Raw genomic sequence first — 17425 nt, forward strand, 5'->3', positions numbered from 1 at the left:
GGGATGGGAGGGCCCCCCCCCTCAACTGCTGTGCCCTCTCCCCCGACACAGGGCCAGTGAGCTTGCCTTGTCCTCTGGCTCACCGCCTGCCCCTCAAGCACATCTGGAAAGGCCCCTTCATCCCCACGTGGGGGTGAAGGGAGCTCTGGGGGGACCCTCTACTGCCTCATGTGGGGAGCCGCTAGGGCCGGAGGTGGGGTTCCAGGCAAAGGGGTAGAGGGACTGGGCGCTCTGGACACGGGCCTGTGTGTGGGTGGGGATGATGTCAGCCCCTCCTCACAGCCTAGTAAATGTTTATGGGCAAGGGGGTCTGGGGTTTAGGGCTCCCTGGAGCCTGTCAGGCAGCTGCTCTGAGAGGGCTGGCAGATCTGTTCCAACCCTGGCAGCCAGCCCGGAGAGGTCTGGGTGGGCGGTGAGCACAGTTCCTGGGCTGAGCTGACCAAAGGGGAAACCGAGGCTGGGAGGTAGGAAAGGACTGGCTGGCTGTTTCTGCCGGGCACAGGGTTTGGGCTTCGCAGAGGCAGTGCGAAGGCCGGGGAGGGTTATGCAGGCGTGGCAGCGAGGGCTGGTCCGGTTCTGGAAGACGCTGAGGATCGGGGGCTGAGAAGTGACCAGGTGCGGGTCTGTGAGCAGGTCCCCCCCTGCTCCAGCCGGAGGTGTTCTCGATGATCACAGGCCCTCCCTACTCTTAGAATCTGTCGCCCCGCTGCCTCAGGCAGGATGGCGAGGGGAGGGAGGGAGTGGACAGTGGCTTGGATAGGGAGGCAGGGACAGGGTCCTGGGGGGAAGTCGGCCCTCTGGCTGAGCATGGTGGGCTCTGCCCCCTGCTGGCCGCCGCAGGGACAGACCAGGCTGTTGCAGGAGGAGACGGACCTGGTCCCCCGCCCCCCCCTCCCCGAGGCGGGGGAAGGGCTCTGTCCCCTGGGGTACACTCATTTGCCCGCCTTGCCTAACATCTCTGACTAACCCTTCACCCCCACTTGCCCAGTGGGGAAACTGAGGACAGAGCCAGGAAGGAACCGTCTGGGGCTGGAACGCAGGCCTGGGAGCCCGGCACCCTCCGGGCTGGGTGGGGCCTCTGGGACCCTCCCCTCCCAGCCCATGAGCGGGGAACCCTAAGTTCGGGTGCAGGAACCCAGGGAGGGTATTCTCGGCAGGGGTCCCGTGTCGGCATAGTGGGTGGGGGCAAAGGGGAGGGCAGAGCTGGAAGAGACCTGGGGTTGCCTATGTGGACAATAAAAAAATGCAGCAGTGGCGGCCAACCCGGTGACAACAGTAGGGCCTGGGCTCTGTGCTCTGCACGGGTTTAATTTTAGCCGCTCGGCAGCCGGCTGAGTTATGACCGGGGCAGACAGGGAGGAAAGCAAGGCTGCGAGTCTGGCTTTCGACCAAATCCAGGCCCGGGGGTGGGCTCGAGGGGAAGCGGAACGGCTGGGTGGAGACAGGCCCAGCGGGGGCATGAGGGCCGCGACCAGCCCGGCCCACTCCTGCTGCCCCAGGGCCACCTGCAGAGCCAGACTCCTCAGGGCACAACCCTGCTCCCCAGGGTGGGGCCCGGAGAGCCCTAATTTATGGCCCCTCGCGGCGTGCTGGGTCAGGCCTTCCTCTCCGTCTGCCTGGAAGCACGAGCCAGTTCTGCAGAGCCGGGGGCCGGGAGGCCAGCATTCCGGGGCCGCCTAACTCCCTGCGCCCGACAGACGGCAGCGGGTGAGGACCGCGAGTCTCTGCTCTTGCTGCTGCATGGGCCCCTGCCCCGCAAGCTCCTGGTGGCCTGTCAGACAGGGACAAGGCTCCGGACCAGGCCATCTGAAGCTCTCCACTCCAATGGCCGGGAGTCCGGAGTCCGGCTGTGCGTGGGCCCTGGGTGTGTTTCCCACATGCTGCTGGCTCTGCGAGGAGGCCCAGACGGAGGACGGCCCGTGACCTGCGGGGGGCGGCAGGAAGGGCTGTGGGCTACCACTCACCGGCCAGCCACTGGCAGGCTCCCGTGCCCACCACCCTCTCTGTGCCGCAAGGCCCAGCTGGCGCCTCGGGCTCGGACGGGAACAAACCCAGACGCTTTATCTCCTGCTCCCTCCCAAAACTGCCCTGGGCCTCCCTCATTGGCACTGGCCTGGCCTGTCACCGTCACCTGGAGAGCAGGGGAGGAGAAAAGGGAGACAAATGCACAAATATAGACGGAGTTTATTTTTAGGCGCATCTGCACCTGCCTGAGGTTGCGGGAGGCGCTGGCGCTCACACCTTGGGCTCCGCGAACAACTTCCAGCCCTCCAGCTGGCCCATCTTGACCAGGGCGGCCGTCATGCCCATGTACACGCAGGCGGCGGCTCCTATCCCGTAGTTGTGAGCTGTGAGGGTGGGGAAGGCAGGGTCAGGCACGGGAGGCTCCCCGCGCCCACCCCGGGTGGCGGTCTGCCACCCTGAGACGGTGCCCCTCCCTCAAGGGGCAGAGTCCCTGGCCCTCTCCTTTGCAGACGTGTGTGGAAACTGAGGCAGAGGCGGCTGGGCCTGGGGCTTGGGTGGCAGGACACTAAAGCGGCAGAGCAGATGACGTGCTGGGGAGTCTCAGCCCGTGCCCTGGTCACGGGCACCGGCCTTGCAACTGCCTCGTGGTCGGCAAACCAAGGAGCCCGAGACTGTGCCCCATCACCTGCCGCGCAGGACGGGGTCTGCCTGCTGTGTGTGGGGCTCATGTCTCTGTCACGGGCTCGGGGCGTCTGTCAAACCCAGACCTCACCCAACACCTCAAAGTGCGGCCCTCCTCCCTACCTCTCTGCCTTCCGGGCCACGGGCCAGGGCGGTTTAGCTGTGTGTGGCCGCTTCCCCCCCCAGTCCCCGAGGCTGTGGGAGGCGGGCAGAGCAGCGTCTGCTCCCTGTGCCAGGCTGGCGCAGGCGCAGCCCCCTCCCACCAGACAGGCATGCTCTGCTGGGTCCCGGGTGACCTCGGGCCACCTCAGCCGCCACTCTGAGCTCTATGCTGCACCTGTGAAGTGGGAGAGGTGAGAGCGGCACCCCACAGGACTGTGTGTCCAGCCAGCCCGGGATCTGGGTGCTGGGGGAGGGAGGCACTACAAGACCCAGCACTACCCTCTCCGTGCACACAGGCCGGCGGTGGAACAGGCAGTGACCTCAAATTCTTTGAGAAAGCACGGCGGACAGAGGGGGATAAGGAGTGAGGGCGGCGGGCGTCCTACATCGTACTTAGCGGGGCTGGTGAGACGAAGCTGTGCTGACGTCTGAGGAAACGACGCACAAAGGGCACGGCCTGTGCAAAGGCCCTGAGGCAGGGTGGTACCTGGCGTGCTGCAGGAGCAGCGAGGTGGCCCGTGCGGTGGGAGCCAGTGAGCGGGGGGTGGGGGAAGGGGAGGGCTTGGTGACGTGGAGTGCAGCAGCAGCAGCTGCTCCTGATCCTGAACTGGCGGTGGCCGAGGTTCGGCAGCACCAGGGGCTTTCACGCGACCGCCAGGCTGCAGAGAGCATCCCGCACAGCACGCAGGCGAGCAGCAGGGGAGGGAGGGCTGTGGGCTCACTCACTGCGTGCTCCCAGGGTCAGGCCTCCGGCACAGCCTCCGAGGAAGTAGTTGATGGGGTCGTCAGGCTTCTCTCGGACCTGGGCACTGACGCAGGAGGTGATGCCGAATATGGCACCGACGGCGGCTGTGGGGGCAGACGGGGCGGGGGGCCTGAGTCAAGGGCCCAGAGGGCTGTGACAGCCAGGCCAGTCCCAGGAGGGACCTGAGAAGTAAGATGTCCTCCAGGCTGGCTCACCTGCGGTAAATGTGTATCGTCCTGTCCTGGCCACTCCCTCCAGGAAGGAGTCTGGGGGATTGAGTGCGACGCTGTAGGCAGAGGTGATCAGGCCTGTGGGATGACAGGGGTACTAGGTGGCTCAGACTTGTGCCTTGGTGCCGAGTGGCCCTGGCTGGGGCCACGCCTGTTAATCTCTCTCTCCTTTTGTCCCCCTAGTGACCCCAAGGTAGCGCAGTTGAAGTGTGCAGCTGGGCCTGCTGCTCCAAAGCTTGGGTCCCCCGCCACCTGCAGCCCCCAAGCCTCCCTCCTAAGGCCTGACAAAGCTGGCCCCACAGGCCTGCCTGTGTCCCCGTCACCTCCGGGAGCCCCACCCAGGGCAGCAGCCCTGTACACAGCAGGCTCGGAGATGCACCTGGAGCCTCAGTAGCCAGGCTGCTCCCCGGCCTTGAGTGTGGGCATAGACACCACAGCTGCGCCCCCAGAGGTCCTGGCACCTGGACCCCACTCTCATCAAAGGCTCCATTCTCCTGGGGGGCCCTGGGCTCCCTAACCTAATCCTCCTTGGCAGAGGCTTGGCTCCTAGGGCTGTCAACACCTCCTCACCGCCACCCAGGGACCCCTTGCCAATGGTGGTTCCGGTCTGGGCCCGTCCCTCACACCTGGTGGCTGGGCAGCTGGCTGGGCCTTGCCACTGAGCTCAGCTTTTCCATCTCTGCCATCAGTGTGGCCACCCTGCCCCTGACATTGGCTTTTACGCATGAGGGGCCATGGTGGGGCTGGGCTTGAAGCCGTGTGCCCGGTCGGTGGTGAGGACCGAGGTTCTATCCCGGAGCACCCCTGAGCGAGTGCTGACCTGGGCCAGCGTGTGGGCCTGGGGCAAGGCTGGGGCAGATCCTCGGGCAGCCTTGCCCACCAGGCCCTCCTCAGTGGGTGGGTAGACCAGGGCCCACCTAACTGGCTTCCTGTCACCAGAACTGCCCAACACGGGGCTCCCCATCCTGCAGCTGACCCTGCTCAGGGTGACAATGCACCCTCTTCCCCAAAGACCCCCTGCATGGCCTAGTTGCTAGCAGGGATGTCCCGGGGCCAGACCATTCTATCCCAGACAAAACAGAATTGCCATCGGCCAGGTGGCAGGTGCCGCCACTGCCCCAGACATCTTCCTCAGGGCCCAAGGGGCTCGGTCCCCTTATATCCGTTGCTTCCTTCATGGGAAAGGAGGGGACCTCAGAGAGGCAGAGTGACTTGCCTGAGGTCACCCAGCAGAGCTGTCTGGAAGCCAGGTGGGTCTGACCCAAAGGCCACGCTCTGCCCCACACTGCAGCCTCCGGTCACCAGAACTGCCCAACACTGGAGTGGGCTGCACTCCAGTCCCCAACCCTCTAGCTTCCTGGACCCAGCCATGGGGCCTCCAGGTTGAGCAGTGCCTCCTACCTCAGCCCGGGCTCTGATTCTGCTCAGTGGAGCTGTCGTGGGGGCTTGTCACACTGGACAGTGGGGTTAAGCTTCAGAGCAGCTGTGAGGACAGCCGAGACTGCCCTCTCATGTCCCAGATGGGTAAAACGAGGCCCAGGGATGAGGAGAAGAGAGACACTCACATATAAAGAGGATTCTAGTACACCTTCAACTCACACAATGTTACATGTCAAATTTATCCACTAAAAAAAAAAAAAAAAAATGACCGAGGGCTCCAGTGTGCAAGGCCCTGGTCTGCACGCCCTCCTGATCTTACTTCTCCCGATCCCACAACACACTCTGGTATCCCCGCTTGACCCCTGAGAGGCTGCAGGCTGGGGAGGGGGCCTGGGGCCCAGCAAGGAGCTCTGCCCCCAGCACTCACTCTCACGTGCTCCCTTCCCCTGTGCGCACTTAATCAGAGGGGTTCCCAGCCCTGCCCAGCCCGGACGAGTCTTGATCTTTGGAGCTGGGCCAGGAACAAGGGTCTTAGGACCCCCTGAAGGAGGACCATGGACTAGATTCAGTGCTGCCCCCAAACCTAATCAGGCAGTGAACCCTGGGGGGCACCCTGTCAACCCCACCATATGCCTGCGATCCTGGCCATGCCAGCCAGAGTGCTTCCACCACCCTATGTACCCCAGAAGTCCTTGAACTGGGTGCAGATGATCCAGGAGCCCCATGATTATCTCAGGGTCAAGACTGCCTGACCAACTCCCCCCCAGCAGTCATCCAGTATGGGGACCGCCACAGCTCGCCTTCCAGGGGCCCGCCTGGCTCCCCAGACGTTGCGATCCAGCAGACCCCCAGCACACAAGATCGCTACTCACTCGCATCGGTCCAGAGCCTCCCGTCACTCCCTCCCCAAGCCCTCAGCTTGCCCCTGGCTCCCTGTTAAGCCTCCCATAGAGACCTCCAGACAGGCGCACATCGTTCATTCATTCACTAGTCAGTCACCGCACCCGCTCTGGTTCATTCACTCAGTTACCGTGAACCCAGACCCATCCATCCACCCATTCAGTTACTGCGTGCCCTGACTCATTCATTCATTCATTCATTCATTCACGGTTAACGTCTCCTCCCTCTCTTCACAGACAGCTGTGCCTACAAGGTGCTGGGCTCTGTGGGCATAGGGCTACCCGCCCTCCAGGGGCTCACCAGCTCAGGGAAGCCAAACATTAAACCCTCGGGCCAGGGCAGAGGGTGGTCAGGGAATGAAGCAGCAGGGAGGAGACAGGACTGCCGGACACGTGTCAACCAAGCGCTGTATGTAGAATGGTGTTGGTCAGTGAGGAAACACAGGTGGGCAAAGAGGTCAGCACACACAGTGACACCCTCGAGATCCCTGGGTGGTCTGGACAGCTCACAGATGCCAGAGATCATCGCACATCTGAGTCTCTCAGGGACTGCCTGACATGGCACCTCTGTCAAAGTGTCCCACCCACATCCCCTCAAACACCCTCTAGAAAGCCCCCCACCCCGAGGCTCCTCACTCATCGGCACCCTAATCCTGAGATGTGCGTGGTCTCCCCAAAAGCTGAGACTTCAGTCCCAGGGTGAAGTGCATCTGTGAGCACACACGCACGCCCCCACTCACAGACGCCACCGTTAATGCCTTTCTCAGCCTCAAAATCCCCAAAGCCTCCACTCCTCCAAATTCCTTCCCTGAAGGCCCCTCAGGCAACTCCTCCTGCTTTAATATCAGACACAGCCATGACCCTCTAGGCATTTGCCAATGTCAGTATCTCCCCCATAAGAATCCACCAGAATCAATTTCCTCTACAGTGATCCGACTTCACACTGCACCAGCCCTCCTGGGGTAAGTATCCCCCCAAAGGTCCTACCACAGGCCCTGCACTGTCCCAACAACTTGCCACTCCTGCAGACTCTACATAATGCATCCCCTGGGACTGCCCCCTCAGCCCTTTCTCCCGAAGACCCTCCCATTAGGAACCCTGTGTGCATGTTCCTTGTCCCCAGCACTCCCAGGAGCAGCTCAGTAGATGTGGATCTGCAGCCCCATTTCAAAAGACCTGGGGCAGTTAATAAGCCTCTCGGACCTTCATTTTCCACCTCTGAGAAATGGAGGTGACAACTACTGACCCTTCTAAGTATGGAGATAACGGCCGTGATTACTAGGTCTACCTAACGCGGATGCTGCCCAGTGCAGACTCGGCTTCTGCCAGACCCTGTTTCAGAAGCTGGAGGTAGGGAGGTGGCCAAAACCACCATACCTGCTTCTCAGGGAGACGGAATGAAAGGAGTCTGGAAGGGACAAGAGTCTGGGGTCTCCCCTGCAAGGGAATGTCAGGGCTCTGGGTCCCTTCACAGCCCCAAGGCTATCCTTATAGCACCCCGACTCACTTCACCTACGATCTCCGCAGCACCCCTAGGGGTTCTCTGGTAGCCCCAATATAAACTTCAGATGTCCCTGACCACCCAACTCTTCTGGACCCTAAAAAGGCCTCATCCTACTCTGGAACTTTCTCAAGCTTCTGTACCCCTCTCAGGTACCCCAATAATAACCCATGATCCCCAAGTAAGATCCCCAAGTAATCTCAAGTTACCCGATTGGAAAGTCTCATCACCCCAGCCCCTGTGATCCCTATAATGGCCCCGTCTCACTCCACGGCTTCCCCAGACACCGCCCCGGACGCCTGGGCGGCAGCCACGTGCCGCCCCGCGAGACTCCCCGCCCCCATGTGACCCCCTCGGACATCTCCCCATTTCAAAATAACCCTATGACCTCCCTCCGTCCTCTGAATTAGTGCGACACCCCACAAAGTCTATCTCGAAAAAGAGCTCCCCAGCAACCCCGATCCGCCCGACGCCCCCGACGACAACCATATGCCACCCCGCGAGATTCCCCAGCCCCCCAGGACACCTTAGGACATCCCCCAGTGACCCTATGACCTCCCTGCAGTCTCCGCCCCCGGCGTCTGGCCGGTCGGCGCTCACCAACGGCACCACTGATAGTGGTGCTGGCGTAGGTCTTGCGGTGACACTCGGTGCCGTCGGGGATGTCCCAGTACCGGTTAAGAAGCTTCCGCACCATGGCTGAACACCCCGGACCCCGCACTGCACAGCCCGCCGGCCCGCCGCGCCCAAGGGCAGCCGCCGCTTGCTATCGCGAGAATTCTGGGCGGTGCGCGCAGCTTGCTGTGCGGACGGGCCGGCAACAAGCGTGCAACTTTATTGAGCCCCGCGAACACGGACACGGGTTGCGCGCACGCGCTGAGGTCTGGACTGGCGCAAGGGAAGGACGCGTGCACCCCCGGCGATTTCTGGAGGGGGAAACTGAGGCCAGCCAGGGTTAGCGAAGGCAGATCTCGCTAGTTCCAGCTCAGAAGGTCTTAGGAATGAGTTGACGCCCGGAGGTGCGGCCTAATCTAGGGGCGGGACTGAAATAGGTACTAGGCCTATCCGCATGCACAGAGTAGGGCGCGGGCGGAGCGTAACTGCACTTGAGAGGAGCAGGACGTAATTACAGGGCTGGGCACAGCGGGGATATGGCCCCTTCAGCGTCAGAATCCGTGTGGGGGCGTGGTCACTCGCTGTGGCCAGTCCCGAAGCAGGAGTCTAAACCGCGTGCGACTATTTTGAGGTGGGGCCAGGCTCAGGGGCGGGGTTTCACGGCAAAGTGCCCAATTCTAGTGCTAAAATCTTAGAGGTCTATAGCCTGTGCCCAATTTGCGGCTTGTTCAAGCCCTACGCTTGGGGGCGTGGCCAGAACCGGACAGAGCCCGGACTGGACCAATCCGGAACCGCATGGTTGCCCAGAAGATGCCGGCGTGGCCAATCGTGTGGGTCTGAGAGAAAGCTGCGGGTTCCGGGGGCGTGACCAGTTCTGTTGGGTCGCGGGATCTGGACTAATCCTGGGGCTCGCTTCTGGGCGGGGCGGGGCCCGTCTCCGAGAAGCCCATCCCGTTGCCAGAGCCTGGACCCGGCGTGCGGCCGGAGAACGAGTCAGGGCTCAGGGGCGGAGTTTCGAGGTGCCGGAATCAGTCAGCGTGTTTGAGTTAGATGAGGGCGCGACCTAGTCGGCTGCGGCCAATCGCGCGGAAGTCCTGAGCGGGCCTTTGGGGGCGTGGCCGGGCCCGGTCCTGGGCCGCGGTCGGGACCATGTCCGCGCCGCCGCCCCTGCAGATCCGCGAGGCGAACGCACACCTGGTAGCAGTACACCGGCGCGTCGCAGAGCTGGAGGCGCGGCTGGACGCCGCGGAGCGCACGGTGCGCGCCCAGGCCGAGCGCTTGGCTCGCCACGATCAGCAGCTGCGCGCCGCGCTGGACGAGCTGGGCCGCACCAAGGACCGGTGAGGCCCGGGCCCACAAGGTGGACTTCTCGGAGGTGGGCAGAGGCGGAGCCGAGATTATAAAGGGAGCACTAGCAGGGGGGACCGAATGCGTTCACGTGGAGGCTGGACTACTGGAGGGATTGAAAAACAAACACCAAAAAACTTGAATTAATCATCAGCACATAAAGTTAAGAGATATCACACAAGTGTGGATTTTTAACTTAAAAGTTTCCCACAAGGCAAAATCAGCTGCTACTGATTGGTGCAAGGACCACCGACCTCCTGGTGTACATACTGGGAGCCATGGCAGGTTCTTGAGCAGAGGAGGATGGACTCTATCAGCGGTTTTGAAGTGTCCCTCTAGCAGCTAAGAATTTAAAGGGATAAGACAAGTGCCCACGGAGGTGCTGGGGCCCAAGTGGCAAACAATTAATTCAGAGCTGGTTGGCTGGTTGGATTCATTCATTCATCTTTACTGAGGACTTACTATGTGCCAGGCACTGTGCTGGGAACTAAGGTACATCGGTAAGATCTATGCAGCCCTGCCCTTAGGCAGACACATCACCAGGCATTTACAATATGGGGTGATCAGAGTTGTGATGGAGGTGCACATAGGGTTCTAAGGGGACCCAGAGGGAAGGCTTCCTGGAGGAGGAGAGCCGTTTAAGCTGAACGACAAATAAAAAAAGATGTAGGGGAAAAAGGAACTGCAGGAAGAGCCAGGGGGAGCTATGAGTCTGCTCAGGCTGCCGAGACAAAACACCACAGGCTGGGTGCCTTAAACAACAGACATGTACGTCTCACTATTCCGGAGGCTGGAAGTCCAAGATCAAGGTACTGGTGGATTCAGTTCCTGGTGAGGACTCCTCCTGGTTTGCAGATGGTTACCTTCTCACTGTGTCCTCATAGGGCAGAGAGCTCTCTGGTCTCTTCTCATAAGGGCACTAACCCCATCGTGAGGACGCCACCCTCATGACCTCAACTAACCTTACCTCGCGAAGGCCCCACCTTCAAATATCACACTGGGACATAGGTATCCGACATATGAATTTGGGAGGCAACAACATTCGGTCCATAACTAGGGGAGGTCTTGAAGCAGTGGTGAGGAACATGGCCTTCACCCTGACGGTGAGGCAGCCTTGGAGGTCGGGAGCAGGCACAGGAGAACCTCTGGCACTCCAGTACCGTAACTGCCATGTCTTGCCTCCCCGCCAGCGAGATTGCTGCTCTCCAGGAACAGCTGCTGACCTCCGAGGCCACTGTCCACAGCCTGCAGTCTGCTGTGCACCAGAGGGACAAGCTCATCGGGCAGTTGCAGCCCCGGGCCGAGCTGCTGCAGGACATCTGCCGCCGCCGGCCACCCCTGGCTGGGCTGCTGGCCACCCTAGCTGAGGCCGAGCGCCTGGGGCCCTTGCCAGCCAGTGACCTTGGCCATCCACTCACTGGTGGGCCAAGTTCACCTCTTGCCAACAGCACTGAGGCAGAGGGGGACAGGGACCACCTCCAACCAGCCGTGTTTGGGACCACCGTGTGAGCCCCGGAGCACAGATTTCAAAATGGAGACAGAGGGTCCCTGCAGGGACTTTTTCCATTGCTGGTGTCCTCAGCAGGGGGAGAGGGTCAGCAGTGTCCCAGAGGGGACCCTGCGCAGAGCCATAATCCTTTCTAAGCACGAGAACCTGCTAGAAAGTCATAGGTTTTAAATGGGTAGCCTGCAGGCCAAATGAAGATGTTTAGCCCAGACAGGATTTTTTTGAAACACAACTTTGCATCAATCACCCTTGCTGAAAAATTGGCAACATTTACACACAAAAATCTGGATTTCTAGCTTCAGACTTGGCCAGCCTGCCTGGATCTGAGCCAGGATACCCGATTTAGGCAGAGTGTGAGTTTTAATTAGCCTCCTCATCTCTCTTAGGGCCAGATGTCTGGCCCCCGAAACATCCGAGTTTGACACCTCTCTTTCTCTGGTGGAGGCAGATGACATCAAGTTCCATATTATTTGAATTTTTCTCCCTTTTTCCCTTGCCTTGGTTTCGCTCCTCCCAGACTAACGCTTTTTTTACTCTTTTACCCAAGCCAGCATTGAACTTCAAGCTTCATGCCATTTTGCATTGGTTATTTGAAAACAACTTTTAATTCTAGGTACTTTTTTCCTGACTCCTCCCTCAACCTTTAACCCGGAAGGAAGGGTGTGCACGTGGGACATGCTGGGGTGCTGACAGCCACACTGCCGCCCAGGAGAGCTCCGGCATCCCTTGACCTTTTCTTGATTTAATGTCCTGCCTCAGGGCCTTTACAGTGGGTATTCCCTCTGCCTCGAATGCTCTTCCTCCAGATGTCACAGGACTGATTCCTTGTCACTCAGGTCTTTGCTCAAACGTCACCTCAGAGAGGCCTCTCCTGACCACCTTATCTGAAGTCACTCCTCCCTAGCCCCCGTCATTACGCTGTGTATTTTATTTTTCCTCTATGGAACTTCTTCCCATCAGGATGTAAGGTCCACGAGGGCAGGCTTCTTGTTCTGTCACCAGTCTGCGGCACATCTGGAGACCCCAGGAGAAGCAGGATGGGTCTGTGGACCCTGCAGGAAGCCAGAGGTCCCCAGCACTTTTGATGAGGCCGTCCCCTAGTCCGGCTTTTGTAGTAAGCAGCTGGCTCCTTTTTTATATTTCCTAGAGAATCTATTTTTTAACTCCTTATTTTTACACTGCACTTCTTGGCCCAAGACGTTCAAGGCACTTTGCTTTTTAAAATCAAACCAGGGAACCCTGTGCCCTTTCCTGCCCAGTTGAAGTGCCCAGCCCAGTACCATGGCAGCCGTCTCCAGGCTTCCTCACTCAGGGAATTGTCACACCAGGAACCGAGGGGCAGGGCCCAGTTCAGCCTGGAAAGATTGGCGCCTGCCCCTAACCCTCAGGGCGGTGCCGCTTGTCCACCCGGTGTCCAACAGTGCCCCCCAGTGTGGTAACAATAACCCCATTTACTCTTCTGGATGGATGGTGTGGTCCCTCCTTTCTTCTGGGTGGGGGGGGCTGGAGAACTGGCCCCTGTGCTGCTCCTGGTCCAGGGGGTGGGGGGCCCTGCTGGGCAGGGAGATACACGTTAGACACGGGCTTGTGCCAGGCACTCCGTACACATGACTGTGTCTAGTGTTCACAGCTCCCTGCGGACACAGGCTTGCCCCATTTCACAGCTGGGAAAGTGACGCCGAGAGGGTCGGGAGGGCCTGGGCCACTACCAAGTTTTAGAGAAGTTACTGTTGAAATTCTGATTCTCTTGAGGAGATGCCAAACAGAACTACGATTGTGGTTAGCTTCTACATTCGCTATAGGAAAAAAAAAAATATGTTGTAACACCCATAAAAAACAACAGAGTATTTCTCTGCTTACCCAGAGAATTTTGGACTGCAGCAAGCCATCAGGCTTTGTGCAGCAGAATGTCACTGTGGTTTCTCTAAGCTGACGGTACGACGTCAGCTTTGGCCTGAATCATTGCCCGGTCACTCGTAATCCACGGATTGGTTTCTGGCAGCAGCAGTGGCCCCTGACTACACCATGTGCTGTGTGCAAGCTCAGGCTTTGAAAAACCTCTGACAATCTTGGTATATGCAAGTGGGGGGTCCCCAAACGAGGCCCATTTTAAGACTGGGAAACCCAGTGTCCTTTTTGATCCTGCTGTTTGGCATCATGCTCTCAGCTAGCAAAGGTAGAAAGGTCTTGATTGAAGGCCTTCTGTGACAGTGGCCTCGGTGCCTCTTGGATTGTGTCAGGGGTCAGGGCTGCTGCTCTGTTCTGTACTGCAACATCCTGGCTTACCAGCTTGTCACAAACAAACCCATCAAATGATGAATGAGAACTGAAAACTAACCACCAAAAGACCCATGTGACAAAAACACCACAGCTAGCCCCTAAATAACTACCAAGAACTGCTTTGTCTGAGTTAGCATGGAAAGAAATATCTGTAGGAATCTGCCGTGTCCTGGCTTGGCTGGCACTGTTCCCAGGACCTCCCAGTGGATGTGGACTGGGCCACTTCTAGCTCTTTTGAACTTAAATCCCTCAGCAACTGTGGCTGCTGTCCTGTGCCAGGGAAACCCAGAGAGGAGGGGATCTGCCTCAGGTCCCACAGGAATTGGGCCTTGCGCCCCTTGGCTACAGCCTTATCTCCCTCCATCTAGGACGCTGTGGTCACTGCAGGGCTGCGGCCCACTCCTCCTCCTTGTGACCAGGAAGGGACCTCCAATCCCAACCCAGATCTGGGCCTGGCTCTATCCCAGGCTTGGGCATTGCAGGGCCGAGTGAGTGAACAGGATGGTGGCTGGGTGGTGGTGCCAGTGACAAAATTGCCCTGTTCCATTTGGCCCTGCCACCTGGCACAGTCAGGGTTACAGCTGGGGCCCCTCCCAGTCTCCAGAGCCATCGTCCCTTAGCAACAGTCCTGCCAGGAAGAACGCACTGCCAACACTGGACAGAGCCGGCAGGAGCCAGCGGAGTGGCTGTCTGGAAGACCCAGGACGGGCGACAACCAGGTGAGTGAGTAGGGGACACCCAGGCTGTAGCCTGGCTGGCTAAGCAGAACCCCCCGTGACCTCTCTCCCATCTAGCTGCTCAGAGTCCCAACCCGGCATGGACGCAGTGGACGCCACTGTGGAGAAGCTCCGGGCACAGTGCCTGTCCCGAGGGGCCTCGGGCATCCAGGGCCTGGCCAGGTGAGCTGTACCCTCACACATTCCTGACCACTTAGCCCCAGGGACCACTCTCCAACGTGCCCCTGTCCCCCAGGTTTTTCCGCCGCCTGGACAGGGACAGGAGCCTGTCCCTGGATGCAGGGGAGCTCCAGCGAGGCCTGGCTGAGCTGGGGATGGCGCTGGACATGGCCGAGGCAGAGGGCGTGTGCAGGCGCTGGGACCGCGACGGCAATGGGGTGCTGGACCTGGAAGAGTTCCTGAGGGCGCTGAGGGTAGGCCTGCTGACTGTGGGGGAGCCCCTTCACCCCGCTGCGTGGGGGGTGCTGGGCTCTCGTGGGCTAATGTGTCAGCACGGAGACACTGGACCCTCATCACTACGAGGTGCCTGCTCAGGGGTCCCCTGCACTCTGCGGTCTACGCCCGGACGGGCTGGGGTCCCAGTCACCACTCCCCATCTTCTTCAGCCTCCCATGTCCCAGGCCCGGGAGGCGATCATTGCAGTAGCGTTCGCCAAGCTGGACCGAAGCGGGGACGGCGTGGTAACCGTGGGGGACCTCCGGGGGGTGTACAGCGGCCGCACTCACCCCAAGGTGCAGAGTGGGCAGTGGACCGAGGAGGAGGTGCTCCGCCGCTTCCTGGACAACTTTGACTCCTCTCAGGACGGGCAGGTGGGTCCCCGTGGGGTGCATCCCTCGCTCCTGCCCGGCCTCTGGTCCCCACTTAGAGCCCGTCTGCCCCCAGGTCACGCTGGCCGAATTCCAGGACTACTACAGTGGCGTGAGCGCCTCCGTGGACTCGGATGAGGAGTTCGTGGCCATGATGACCAGCGCCTGGAGGCTGTGAGCGCCGCCCCAGGTCCCTGCCCTGGCATCCCCGAGCCGGCGTCCCTCTCACCTGGACTTGCGGCTGTGCCGTCCTGGGGCGGAAGGGGGCGCTGGAGGGGAGTGCAGGAGGATTTAGGCTGCAGAACCAGTTAGACCAGGTCTCAAAGGACCTTGCTTGGCCACCAGGCCCAAGTGGGACACGGGACCCCAGGGAATAAAGCTCTACTTGTCCACCCTGTGCTGACCCCAGGCCTCATGAAACCACTGCAGATGTACCCCCTCCGCCTCCCCCGTTTCGCTCCAGGATCCTGGTCCTGCCAGCACCCCAACCCCAACCTTCTCTCAGTGGTCCTGGGGAAGCCAGGAGGCCCGTGGGGCGGGGGTTGGGGGTGCATGTGTGAGCAAACGGCTTTCTGTGAGGCCAGGCTCTGTGCTTGGAGGTGGCAGGTCTTGGAAGACAGCCAAGTTTGGTGGCCAGTCCAGGTGTGGACTGTGGGGCTGGGGCCCAGGGCAGCAGGCCGGCCAGGCTGTGTGAGGAGCCTGCCCTGGGAGGCAGAGGCCATGCCTGGCCAGGCCCTCGGGCTTCCTGAGGCCCCTGGGGCACGCAGGAGGCCAGGGTTTAGTTAAAAGTTTTAATGTAGTTCCCAAATACATTTCATATGACAATCTTACATAAATGTTCCAAAACACATGGGCATTATCGGGTTTTACTTGTCACTAGTTGGCTAAGGCGTAAAGCAGAGAAGTATGACCGATCTGCCGGGGCCTCTGGTGTCTTCCCGCGGCTCAGGCTCGGGCTGCGCGGCACAGCTGCGAAGACCAGGCCTTGTCCTCCCCTGCGAGGGTGGGGCTGGGCATCTCCTCGACCCCTCGAGCCCTGGTACAGGGACCTCCTTTGCAGGTGGGACGGCCCTTGACCCTGCTCTGGGGTGGGGTGGGCACGGCGCCTGCTCCTGTGCGTGCTGCGAGTTTTGGGATGACCTGTTGTCTGGAACCAGTCCCCTGCCCCCTCCTTCAAGTCCCCGCTAAGCTCTCCCTCTGCCTCTCACGGAGGCCCCTGCCCTGGATGGTCTCAGGGGACGGTGACGTTCAGGACTGGGCAAGGAATTGCCAACAGGTTTGCACCTGGGTGCCTGAAGACAGATGACCCATGTGACAGGGACAAGCAGAAGGGCAATAGGGACCCTCCCACGTCCAGTGACCCTTTTCTAGATAAGCTCTCCCCAGGCATGGGGCCCACCCCTCAACACCCCATGACTCGGCCCTAGAAACCCCAGGTAGGGAGCAAGTGGGGGCCTGCCCCCAGTGGCCCTTGGAGCACCCCCAGCCCTCCAGTAAGGCCTCGGCACAGCGGCCAGGCCCACAGGGAAAATGAGGACGCTGGACCTGTGCCTGCTCAGCACACAGGAGTGTCTCAGCCTCAGGAAACAAAGACAAAGCCTTGGGAAGAAAACAACCTAAAAGCGCACACCCCGAGTCAGAGTGTGGGAAACGGGGGACAAAGATAGCAGTTAGCAGAACGTCCAGCAGGCCCAGTGTGTACACTCATGGGGACAGACCTGGTGGCCTGGGGAGACGGTGGGAACCCACAGGGGGGCAGCGCCATGGGGCGGGGGGCAGCGGCAGCGGTGGTCGGCGACATGAGGACGGAGGGGTGAAGAAACCAGGCGTCCCAGTCCCAGTGAGAAGCCGTGACAAGTCTTAATGTGCCATTTCAATTCAAAGGGGAGAGGAAAGAAATGTTCTTTTTGTTTTGCTCATCAATATGATGAGGTCTCGTGTCCCAAACCACATTCAAGCAGTTCCCGAGTCTGCTTCTGAACGGGCCGTGTGGATCCGGACTGCGGCCAACCCAGCGGGGGAGTGTGGTTCCCGAGCCCGGAGCCTCGACACTGCCGGGGAGGGCGGGTGGGTGGGCGGACAGACGGACAAAGCAGCAGGCTCGCGGGCAGCCGGCTCCCGGCGCTATGTGCTCCCGGCTGTCTGCCCGTCCCCTTCGTCGCCAGCGCCTGTGGGAAGCAGTGGCCTCGCTGTCAGGTCCCCGCCCTGGACAGCACCCCACCCCCTGAGGTCACCCTTGGGCCATAGGCAGCAAACCAGCCCCCCCGCACCCCCAGGGCAGGGACCACTGGCTCACCGCCCGCGGCGGCCCCTGATGGAGCCAGGACGTCGTCGTCATCGCTGTAGTCCTCGTTGGACGGGGCTGCCCCAGGCTCGGGGGCAGGCGTCTTGGCCTCCTGTTCCTGCTCCACGCGGCTGCGCAGGGCCAAGATGCGGTGGTGCAGGGCCGCATACAGCTGGCCCGTGTCCTTGGAACTGGCCTGGGGGAGGCAGAGGACGTGCTGGTTCCAAGGCCTCATGGGGAAACCGCCCCCGGGTGGTGTGGCTACTGCCCATGCTGCGATGGGATG

General features: G+C 60.6%; 4 protein-coding genes across 16 annotated transcripts in view; 2 read left to right on the top strand and 2 right to left on the bottom strand.

Moving 5' to 3' along the window:
- Nucleotides 1–2166: 2166 nt before the first annotated feature.
- Nucleotides 2167–8348, bottom strand: NDUFA11 (NADH:ubiquinone oxidoreductase subunit A11). Its single transcript, XM_006904132.3, has 4 exons — nt 8164–8348; nt 3769–3861; nt 3535–3657; nt 2167–2348 (listed from the first exon to the last, which is right to left on the bottom strand). Exons 1-4 carry the CDS (start codon nt 8258–8260, stop codon nt 2236–2238), a joined length of 426 nt encoding a protein of 141 aa, XP_006904194.1. The 5' UTR covers nt 8261–8348; the 3' UTR covers nt 2167–2235.
- Nucleotides 8349–9088: 740 nt separating this feature from the next.
- Nucleotides 9089–12499, top strand: VMAC (vimentin type intermediate filament associated coiled-coil protein). 2 transcript variants are annotated; one of them, XM_006904133.3, is made up of 2 exons: nt 9089–9518; nt 10716–12499. In XM_006904133.3, the coding sequence occupies exons 1-2, from the start codon at nt 9328–9330 to the stop codon at nt 11032–11034; spliced, it is 510 nt and encodes a 169-aa protein (XP_006904195.1). In that variant the 5' UTR covers nt 9089–9327; the 3' UTR covers nt 11035–12499. The 2 variants fall into 2 exon arrangements, 1 of the variants encoding a protein (XP_006904195.1); XR_003044815.1 differs by having other exon boundaries at nt 9391–9553; nt 10716–10852.
- Nucleotides 12500–12565: 66 nt separating this feature from the next.
- On the top strand, nt 12566–15508 carry CAPS (calcyphosine). Of its 4 annotated transcripts, XM_006904135.2 has the most exons (4): nt 12566–14211; nt 14285–14462; nt 14655–14858; nt 14932–15508. In XM_006904135.2, exons 1-4 carry the CDS (start codon nt 14129–14131, stop codon nt 15031–15033), a joined length of 567 nt encoding a protein of 188 aa, XP_006904197.1. In that variant the 5' UTR covers nt 12566–14128; the 3' UTR covers nt 15034–15508. The 4 variants fall into 4 exon arrangements, with proteins under 4 accessions (XP_006904197.1, XP_024899263.1, XP_024899264.1 ...); XM_025043495.1 differs by having other exon boundaries at nt 14285–14858; XM_025043496.1 differs by having other exon boundaries at nt 14655–15508.
- Nucleotides 15509–15632: 124 nt separating this feature from the next.
- RANBP3 (RAN binding protein 3) overlaps nt 15633–17425 on the bottom strand; it is a 52746-nt gene continuing 50953 nt past the window's right edge. For all 9 annotated transcript variants that reach the window (XM_015585551.2, XM_015585544.2, XM_006904136.3 and 6 more), the window contains 2 exons: nt 17152–17335; nt 15633–17023 (listed from right to left, as the gene is read on the bottom strand). In XM_015585551.2, coding sequence (XP_015441037.1) covers nt 16980–17023; nt 17152–17335 — 228 coding nt within the window. In that variant the 3' untranslated portion in view covers nt 15633–16979. The remainder of the gene's footprint in view (nt 17024–17151; nt 17336–17425) is intronic.

Source organism: Pteropus alecto, unplaced genomic scaffold (assembly GCF_000325575.1).
Source record: "Pteropus alecto unplaced genomic scaffold, ASM32557v1 scaffold30, whole genome shotgun sequence".
Classification (NCBI taxonomy): domain Eukaryota; kingdom Metazoa; phylum Chordata; class Mammalia; order Chiroptera; family Pteropodidae; genus Pteropus; species Pteropus alecto.